General features: G+C 41.6%; 1 protein-coding gene across 1 annotated transcript; it reads right to left on the bottom strand.

The window, feature by feature from the left end:
* Nucleotides 1-2,461: 2,461 nt before the first annotated feature.
* On the bottom strand, nucleotides 2,462-9,490 carry atp1b4 (ATPase Na+/K+ transporting subunit beta 4). The gene is made up of 9 exons (XM_041841851.2): nucleotides 9,311-9,490; nucleotides 9,020-9,089; nucleotides 8,100-8,325; nucleotides 6,172-6,300; nucleotides 5,932-6,039; nucleotides 5,230-5,429; nucleotides 4,364-4,420; nucleotides 4,120-4,212; nucleotides 2,462-4,001 (listed from the first exon to the last, which is right to left on the bottom strand). The coding sequence occupies exons 2-9, from the start codon at nucleotides 9,083-9,085 to the stop codon at nucleotides 3,840-3,842; spliced, it is 1,041 nt and encodes a 346-aa protein (XP_041697785.2). The 5' UTR covers nucleotides 9,086-9,089; nucleotides 9,311-9,490; the 3' UTR covers nucleotides 2,462-3,839.
* Between the last annotated feature and the right edge of the window lie 933 nt (nucleotides 9,491-10,423).

The following is a 10,423-nucleotide window of genomic DNA, read 5'->3' as shown; positions in this document are numbered from 1 at the left end:
GTAGATTTTTACGTTTTGTATTTCAATTTAGATTTTAATTTACATACATTAAGTTGACACTAAAATAAATATTTTTGTGGTCAATTTTTAAAGCGTTTTATTTCAGGATTTCACTATTCTCCATTGAGAAGCCAATTGTCCCACACCCTGACTTTTGATCTTCTGCTATGTATTTCAACAAGAAAAATGTTTGAACATATTTTCTGGGGGGTGGGTTAGGGATATGTTACGAATCGAATTCGTACTAGCTATGTTATGAATTTTTTGTGCTTTAGAACCTGGAGTGCATTTTTTATGCACCTGGTTATAAAAGGAGTCCAATCAATTGAAATTGTTTTATTTTTACATTTTACACCAAGTCACACACGAACTGGGAAGAGACAGTGAAGAACAAGGATATGATATAGAGAGTACGATGATATATCTTCAAGAAAAGTCACTTTGAATATGTCAAGATAAGAGTATTTTTATTCTCAGTCATTACCTTAACTGATTGATTGTCCTCTATTTGAAAGAATACATGTCATTATGTTGTGGTTGGAATTTATGATAGCTGATCATATTAACCAAGTAAACATGGCCTGGCAGTTAAATCCAAAAATGTTTTGGGAAAACTGCGTAAAATCCATGTTATGGTTCGTGACAAAATGAGAAAAGTATTTCTGTTGATAAAAGTTGATTTCTCAACAAACCTAAAAGGAGAATGAACTTGGGCAGCTACCAACATACCAGTGATGACTGCACCCATCACACAGCACTGAGATTGCGTCCCAAATGACACCCTATTCCCTTTATAGTGCACTACTGAACAGAGCCTATAAAGAATATATGGGTGATTTTACTATGGCCACTTGGCATTAATTATTTTCTCCAAATTAAGGTCACATGAGCCTATTGTCGTGGAAATTCTACTTTAACAATGAGGAGAGACAAGGTCAATCACCAATCAGGATATTACTTTATTCAAAACGTATTAATAAGGGAGCAGGTCAAACCACACACACAAATGAATAGAGTGAGTGCTCTGCAATAATGAGGCTGGTCGACCCAACAATCTTGAGTGATGGGCTGAGAGCTCTGACATACAGAGATAAACAGACGTCTTATATAGTGGACCTAAAAATGCTTAGTCATGGCTGGTTCCACCCCTCCATGTCAGCTCGGAAGAAAACAAGCTACCTTCATTTCTTCTCGTGACTATGTGTATCGGTTCATAGCGCACAAACAAGTGATAACGTTAGTTCCGTTACTCCCCTCCGTTCAAGCCAGCCTGTTCACCTCACATCCTTACACAGCTGTGCCCTTGAAAGATAACGGAAGAACAGGATGAACTGAGACACTGTGGTCACTTCTCAGAGGCTCTTTGTCTTATACCGTGTGACCAAGTTACTCAGAAGCAAAGATGATACAAAACAATAACAGGTTGTTCTGTCCCTCAAGTTTTACCTCTATCCCGAGTCGCAAGTTATCTCTGAGTCGCCCCATGTCCTTGACGATACGCACAGACCAGCTGCAGGGAGCAGAGAGTTGAACCATCCCTTCTCAGAAGCACAGTATTGCAAGTTATCACAATCTCTTTAACAATGTTAAGCATATAATTGTTAACTATTAATATAAAACAAAGCAGGTAATTTTTACTCTCGCACTATCACTATGGACCTCAACGTATTATAGAGAACAATGGATAGATATACAGTTCATCTCTCCTATGGATCGGTCAACCCATTCTCTTATGGAATACACCAGGATGTGCCGATTCTGCAGGTACCAGATTTGGCCAAATGCGGACGCTGAACCGACCACTAGGGGCAACGTGAGCACCTTTTACCATCTAGTAGGCTTGCGTTTAATCCATTGTGTTTAAGCATTTAAACTGCAGACTCACGCCTTGATCACACCGACAGCATCATTACACAAAATGGTACGCAGCATCATCTGGATATGTGTGCAACAAAAGTTCAACATTCACCTTCTGCTACCATTTCTGTCAAGCCGTCTACGCATACAGTTTGACGCATACGTTTGATACATCCAATTTATGCACCACACAGAATGCACTGCAACTGCCTCTGCAACGCAATGCTGGTGTACCAAAATGCAATGAGGCTGTCGGTGTGATCGAGCCGTCAGACTCGGAGGGTTGCATATTCAATCCCAGTGCTAGACACTCGTTTTTTTTTTGTTTTGTTTTAAGCCTTTCCCAAACCTTAACCCTTAATTTAACCACTCAGAATTAATGCATAAACTTAAGTTTAACCTTATCTCTAACCTTAACCGTAACCTTAGCCATTAGAATGAATCACTAAACCTTAGTGTTTGTTGTTTTACGCATCAGTAAGCCTCTCAAATAAACAATGTCATTTGATCTGACTTGATATGTTGTGGTTTGATACTTGACAAGTGTCAAATCAGGTAATTTTTTCAGGATTTCTTAACAGTACATAATGACAGATACACATTGTTCAATTAGTCCATTCAGTTTCAAGTTTATTGTTTACATTTGCTACAGTGTTATGGTTTTATTAAACAATATGAATGGGCATAACGCTCACTTTTTGAATATTTCTTAGCTCGAATCTCCAATTCTTTAGGCAGTTTTGATAATTGATTGCACCATGTCAACATTATGGAATAAAATTAATAAATAATTCTGCAATGCCTTTGAACATATCTGGGCAAAGTAGACCTATCTTGTTTGTGCGTGTGTAATAGGTTACGTTTAATGTACTCTGCTTGACAACCTTCAACATAAGAAAATAGTTTCATGTAAAAAGATATCACTACCTAAAACAATATATTTTGGCCTGCTACACAATTAGGTAATACATTCCTATGGAAAAACATTGTTCTTATCAACATTGTATTTATTATAGTATACATCAGAATAAATACAACATGGATACCAGGTTTAGTAGAATCATAGCAAAGATACAGTAACAAGGATTAATTCTCGGCCTATATCAAAATAGCCTGTTATTTCGTTAAGAGCGTGCAAGACTGGTATACAAGTTTAACAACAGTGTGGACTCTGTTTCCACAGTAGATCTTAGTGTCCATCAGCTAATATAGTGATCAATGTCAGCCTGCATTATTACATTCTCAGTAGCAGTCTTGTTGTGTTCATACAAAAGAAAAGGAAACAAAATGTCGGCATAGGGCTTATATATTATCAATACATGTAGAATAAGGAGCTATCAAACAACAACAAAACCTGAAATGTAACCTAGTCTGTTTCTTTTTTTACTGTGTAAGTAAAAGTGTCCTGCCATTGTTCATATGGTAGCCTTTGGAGTCTACAAAACACAATAGATATGATGTTGAAAGGTACAAATTCAAAAGAAATTAGTACACAATTTGATTTCAAATCAAAATGTGCTTAACATGTTCCTCTTATATTCTTATTGTACAGTAGGTATTTCTGTCTATTAATAATGGTCTATTAATAATGTCTTAAATTATAAATGGAATTGCATAGCTACAGAGACTAACTATAGGGCAGTTTGTACTGTATAATAATATACCTGTGAGATTAACCTTGTATTTCATAAACCTAGCTAGTGGTATTAATCTTGCTAAGTATTAAGTGGTAATATTCAGCTTGTCTACTTATCTTGTGCTCAGGACTATCGGTGAGGTGTCTGTGTGGTGTGTGCTTATGATCCATTAACATTCAAAAGTATTTAGCTATTTTCAGCAAAAGGCACAAGGGTACGGGAGGGAATGGGAGAAGAGAGAAGCTGGTCAAAACAAGGATTCAACATAATGAGATTTTTTCCTATATTCTCCTGTCTCCTGGTTGTCATGGGGACACCACACCAACAGTAGGATGGGGAATACTACTATGCGCCCACATCGAAGGAGAAGGACACACTGCCTAGGAAGCGATCGGTAGGTGAATCATTGATGATGCCCTTGCCATTGAGTTTGCATTTTACAATGATGTGGGTGTCGTACTGCAGCCCATTGAAACGCACGGCCACCACCGGCGCTGTGTAGTTCACCTGGGAGAAGGGATATGGGACACAAGCAACTTGAGTGGCTATCGTCACTATGATCATGCATATAATCTAGATCATGAGAGCAGCAGTGGAAGTCATGCTGCTGGAAATCCTCACTTACGTGTCTCAGCTTCCCATAGTATGGGTAGTACATCAGGTTGAAAATGCTTTTGGGGAAGAACTGGAGTTCTCCCAAGCTTTCTGGCACTCCTTTCTGAAAGAGTGAGAGGTCACATAGTGAGTCATATTTTCGTGACTAACACCATGTTCCATAAGCAGTTATGATATTCAGTTACGAAGAGATCTTTTACAGCCAGGTTATGGTTGAGATGTTTGAAAGGGAGGAATGTTGACTGTTACTGTACCTTGACTCCACAGGTCACATTTACTGGAGTGCCTTGGCCAGGTAAATAGCCAAGAATCTACAGGTGAGAGAGCAATAAAAGGACCCTTGTATTGTTATATCATCATTTTGTTGAGAAACAATGTTGCAATTCAATGCATATTTAGCATTCCCAGTGGTTGTCTTCAGATTTCTTTAGAGGATGTTCACCAATCATACCATAAGTTCTCATCCACATCATTTTGAAAGGGGAATGTTTCCATTCTAACCTCCAGCTGAGACCAGCTGTATATGGTGTCTTGTTCAACTTTACCAAGCCAGGATTTATTAACATTTCATTTTAAAAAATGTGTCTAATCATCAACAATTAATTTTGGATATCCCCACCAGGTTTCACTCTATAATTTTCCAAATGGGGACAATACAACTATAGGCTACAGTATATAATGGTAACAATAACATTGACTGGAGTCACAGAATTGCTGTGTCCACATCACAATAACGTTTTTATATGCTCCTCACAATGGCCACAAGATGTCACTGAAATGTCTGTATCTATCTCAGATTACCTCAATGGCATCTTCCTCCATTTCATCGATAAACTCCACTTTACGACTATGTCAAATAACACTACCTCTTAGCGATCGCTGATGATATATGCAGCTATAGGATGAAAATTCATGTTAGGTGACTGATACTATAGAGGGATAGCCTGATCCCAGATCTGTTTGGACTGTCTTTGCCAACTCCTGTGATTGTGCCAACCATGTTTGGCATGACAACGACCACAGGAGGTGTTCTCTCAGCACAAACAGATCTAGGACCAGGCTAACAGAGGGGCCCTCCATGGGGGAGATCTCATAAGATCTGATCTGAGCTCTGTCTTACCCGGTTCATTCGGAGGAGGATGCAGGGTTTCCCCTGGGAGAAGCCAAAGTGGGGGTCCTGGAGCCCTGAGCACTCGCCCAGCCAGGACCTCTTGAACTGGCACGACTTCCTCTCTGCGCTCTCCTCCTGGTCGTCCTGCATGAAGTACTCATCCTGCGGACACTGGATGTTCCTCTGCTCCTGTACGGCATCATTGTACGCTGAAAGAGAGACATTAAACAATTATTTTTCGTTTTTTCATGGGGGAGTTAGTGGTTAGTACTGAAACAAGGAAATTGAGAATGTTAAAAAACTAGGGACATGGGGGGTCCCATAAATAAACCGATTGCTCCGCCAGGCCTCTGATTCAGGCAGTCTGACAAAAGCGGGCCGCTGAAGAAGGGAAAAAAAGCTGCAGAACTCAATGGATACGCTCTGCCCACAAAGAGGCTTTCCCTTCCCAGCATGCAGCTCTCCCAGTGGCGGTTGGGACAGGGGACAAAGGTAGGGAAGGTAGGGGGGAGAGGATTAACTAACTGTGTGCCTGCTCTGCTTCAATGTCATACCCCCAACATTCCCCAACATGTCCCCAGCATTTGAATCCCATCGGACCCAGCAAAAACAAACATTATCCTCAGCTAACTTTCAGACCACACTCCTGCAAGTTACTATTCAAGGTTGGCAAAATGCCAACTTTTCCACCATGTATGGTATCTGACTCACGTTTTAGCTGTTCCTCCATTAGCTTTGCATACTTCTTCCAAGACTTGCGGTCGGAGGCGTTGAAGGCGATCTCATAGTGCCCATCCAGTTGTGGGGACATCGTCATACCTGCCAAAGGAAAACCATAGACAGTCAACTGTGCTTACGTTCAGATAGAATCGACAGATAGAGGGATGGAGGATGGATAGACGGATAGAATGAGAGAGAAATAGGGAGTGGGGGGTTAGAATTCATATTTACCTGGTGGCATCACCCTGTCGTTGTGGGTTGGATGGTAGGGGCTGATGGACAGCATGAGGCACCACATACATGCGCCAAACATGGCCGCCAGGAAGACATACAGTGCAGTGTAGAAGAGGATGATCAGAACTAGAAGGAGGTAACATGGAGGTCAGATATAGAGAATCAGTTACATTCACAGTCACAGTAACTCAATTTAATGGAGCTCATGAGAAGAACGGCAAGGGTAATAGTTGTGGTTATGGCTATCAACGTGCATCAGAATGGAAATTTGTTGATTTGAGTTGGGGAAAATAATGAAGTATAAAGAATCTCCAGTTATTATGTTGGAATTTGGAACTTTCTGGGCTGTCTAGACACTTCTACTGTCATTGCTCAGGATGCTCACCAATGTGTTTGACCAGTACAAAAGTGTTGCCTCTCCACATCTGTAAATGGAAATCACTCCAATCAGTTTGTACTTTGTTACGAAACTAACTTGTTAACAAACTCATTCAAATGACCTGAACTGTGTGAAAAAAGGAAACCCTGAGAACTGCCATTGTTCTCCCCAAATTACAATTAACAGTCCATTAGCAACTAATCAAACCCAAACGTTCCCTAAATTAAATGGCTTTTGCTGCGCAGGCAATTTCACAGGGGACTGGTTGCAGCCAGCTTTGCGTCCCCTGAGCCCACAAAGGCCTTTCTGTTTGAGCTCAGTGAGAATTCTCCCAGCTGTCCTTTCACTCAGGAACACAGTGAACCTCCGGTTGCCATCATAGTGACGGTCTTTTGCAGCCATAGAGCCGCAGCCAGCTCCAAGGAGCCTCGATCACCCCACTCTGGTATTGTGTCCCCCTCTCACACTCCTCTCACACAGGACACACATCACAGACTTCAAACTCAGTCCCCCATCCTTTCTTGCCAGAAGGCACATGGGGCCCCATTCCTTCACAAGTGTGCACACATTGCTTTCTGAAGCTATCGCTTCCTGTCTTGAGCCTGGCCTCTTGTCTTCTTCATTACTGGGCACGATGAGGAAAAAAAAAACACGTTTTCAGACAAGGAAGGAGGAACATGCTCTTGCTTGCAACATTTTCTCAAAGCTTGGCCCCTTGGACCGTTCTCGTATGTTAGTGCTCTCGTATGGTAGTGCATCGGCTTGAGGGAGTTCAAACCCAAACGAGTCACATAGCAACGAGGCTGTCGGATCACATAGAAACCAGGCTGTCGGATCAAGAGCCCTGCTCCATCATCACTGACTCAACAAACTCCAGGAAACAGCCTCTGCCAAGAACGTTTGTCTGACGGACTGCACCGAACCGCCAATTAAATTTGACCACTTTTTCTCTCTATGGGAAAAAAACCCCACTTGTCTACTCTTTACGTGTTCTCCTGTGACCGTGGGGCCACGAGCATGCTACGGTCAAATGCGGAGGTCATTGGGGCTTTGTGAAAAAGGCAGTGGAAAGCCGGGTGAGGGGTATGAGGAATGTGATTTTAGGCCAGCGTGTGACTCAGAACAGCGCACTCCCACCGGGAAGCCGTCCCCAGGCAGCCTTGTTTTTGTCCGCATCGGGACAGAGTTGTCTGTGCACCTATGTAAACATTGAGCTCGGACACACACTCACTCACAGTACAGTGAGCAGGGCCGAGGGACTGGGGAGACACATTTCTTTCTAAACCCCCCCCTCCGCCCAAGCCCACCCCAACCATCATCCAAAAACAATAAGCCAAGAAACCAGCACTTTTACCTTCAACCATTGGCGATTATAAATGAGAGTGACGTTATTGGACTTTTATAGAAATTAAGTACCAATGTGTCAGCAGGCCTGTTGCAGCTTTGAACACTGCATTCGTTTTCTTGTGGGTTAAATATTTTGTGTGGTATGATATGCATGGGCAACACACAGTTACTACCGCTACCACTGAGCACTTCTACTTACACCAGCTATGCCCAGTGCGGCCCATGAACTCTCTGGTCTCAGCGTTCCATAGATATGTCTTCACATCGAACGCTTTCTCGTGGAGCGTCCTCTTGGGCTTTGGCTTGGGCTTCCACTTCTCGAAGTTCAGGTCTTCCTGCTCCAGAGGTTGATGTTCTATCAACTCCTCCTGCACCTCTTCCAAGGCCTCTGCCACCGCGTGCTTGCCAGGCGCCACCTCGGCAGACTGGCACAAGGAAAAAAGAGACGGGAAAAGGAAGGTAAGAATCTTCCCAGTCTGACTTTGCCATGCCACGATGTTATCAATCACTATCTATTAGTTCCAACTCATTACAGAAAGACATATTTGGATTATTATAATCAGCCATGCTTTTTAGGTTAACCGCCATGTTTATTTTTGTTGTTGCTATTATTCCCTTTTTATCGAGTAATTACAAAAAAAAATCACTACTCCGCGATGGTCCTGTCCCATCATGTTCTAGCATGTCCCACCATGTTCTGTTAAATTGATGTTCGCTGTGACCCCGGTGGCCCTCTTTGGGATATCTCTCCTCCTCAAGGCTGACCTTCCTGCTTGGAGCAACAGCTGCAGCCAAGCTAGAGGGTCACGGCGACAGCCAGATGTTATACACTGATTCTCAGCATTGAGAGGCCCCAGAAAGATCCCCAGTGGTCAGTGGAACCCCCTGGTGTTTTTAGAATGTCACTTCCTTAATGAAGTGGAGTTTTTAAGAACTCTCTATTCTATCGCATCCTATTATATTATATTCAGATAGAAATGGGAATTTATTTAATTATTAATTAAATCCTTGAGGTATGATACCCCCAAACTTCTTGTGACATGCACTTGTAGACAGTAGAATAAGTCCCAGATATCAATTAGTTTTCATGTCATCCTCTGTATTCTAAAGTGGACTTACTGGATTTGGTGAGTAATTTCCATGGTGCTCTTCCTCAGCCCCTCCCGCAGTAGAATTGGGCTCCATGATTCTTCACAGTGGAGAAAGGTACTTGTTAAACCAATCACATCTACTACCCTCCCCAAGGAATTAAAGGGACACATCCTAACATCCTTAGAAAGTTATGGAAATCCATTGCACAGTTTTTTAAATTTGAGGACCAAACAACATTGAAAAACTATTTTAAACATTTTTGGGGCTCAACTCCTGGGTCTGATTTCCCAAAAAGATTAAAAACTAATCTTGACATACCTGACGTTTTCTTTTGCAGGGAAAGTTCTGTGAGTGTCTTGAATCCCTCTTGACCCTAAGTAGAACGAATTCTAAATTGGTCAAAAAGTAATTTTTGATTTCATTAGAAAGTTTTACGCACACAACTGGAGCCGGGCACAGAGAATCTCCTCTCAACTAAGCGAGCATAGAATGAATGAGTGCACACTGAAAAGAGGGAAACTGGTGGGGGTGGGGGGGGGGGTTATCCGAGAAGAACTTTTGGCAACTGTGCGGGGACGGATGTACGGTATTCTGCACACGCACACCAGAGCACCATTGTCTGTTGAGCTGAGCTGAGACTCAGGCAAAGCCGCAGCACACCAAAAATAATATTTATGTCATTCCCAACATGCTACAGTCAGTCACCGTCGTGCACAAAGCTGCATTAACTGGGGTTTTATCACTAATTTTGAATCTATGTTTGTGCTTTTTTAAATGGCCATTGTTTGTTGAAGGCTAGGCAAAATGGCATGCAACTGGAACATTTCAATAGTGTATATGATGATCATGCATTAAGTCTCTGCATCTCACTCTGACAGTACAGACCCAATGTGTGCAACCGTCCATCATCGACCGATACACCATAAACTGTCGTTCTGCGAAGTTCAAGTAGATCTCATCATCAAGGGCTATCTATCTGCACGCCAGTCACGTCCCATGGACTGGCTGTTTTTTTGTTGTAGTTTTTTTAATCTATTTTTTTTTACATGAAAGGAGACATGTCGTCATGGAAAAATATATATTCTTTACCATTGTGCTAATTTTGGTTCTTATTTGTGAAGGGCAATTTTCTCGCACGCACCAAGATAGTTATTTTAACACTTTGCTTATAAATCAAATGTAGATAGTTATTTTAACACTGCTTATTAATCAAATGGTTTGCTTGTAAGGCACACTGAAGGGTGATATATGTGTTATAGGCATATAGTTATTTTAACACTTTGCTTATTAATCAAATGTAGATAGTTATTTTAACACTGCTAGATCTTGTTACACCTTATAACGTTAACCTATATCATTTTTGCTTTACTTATCTTTTATCATTTATTTATTTATTATGTACCCTGGTATTTGTCAATTAGCATAGTTACA

The sequence above is a fragment of the Coregonus clupeaformis genome, chromosome 2 (genome assembly GCF_020615455.1).
Source record: "Coregonus clupeaformis isolate EN_2021a chromosome 2, ASM2061545v1, whole genome shotgun sequence".
NCBI lineage: Eukaryota > Metazoa > Chordata > Actinopteri > Salmoniformes > Salmonidae > Coregonus > Coregonus clupeaformis.
Note: the sequence above shows the minus strand (reverse complement) of the source record. Positions and strands in the feature narration are given on the sequence as shown.

Excerpts from the sequence above, each read along its gene's own strand:
- atp1b4 (XM_041841851.2), bottom strand. The coding sequence starts at position 9,085 with ATGGAGCCCAATTCTACTGCGGGAGGGGCTGAGGAAGAGCACCATGGA. Across the intron at positions 6,301-8,099 it reads CCGCACTGGGCATAGCTGGT|TTCTGATCATCCTCTTCTAC; the intron begins GTAAGTAGAAGT and ends ACCTCCTTCTAG. Across the intron at positions 4,002-4,119 it reads ACTATGGGAAGCTGAGACAC|GTGAACTACACAGCGCCGGT; the intron begins GTAAGTGAGGAT and ends CCCTTCTCCCAG.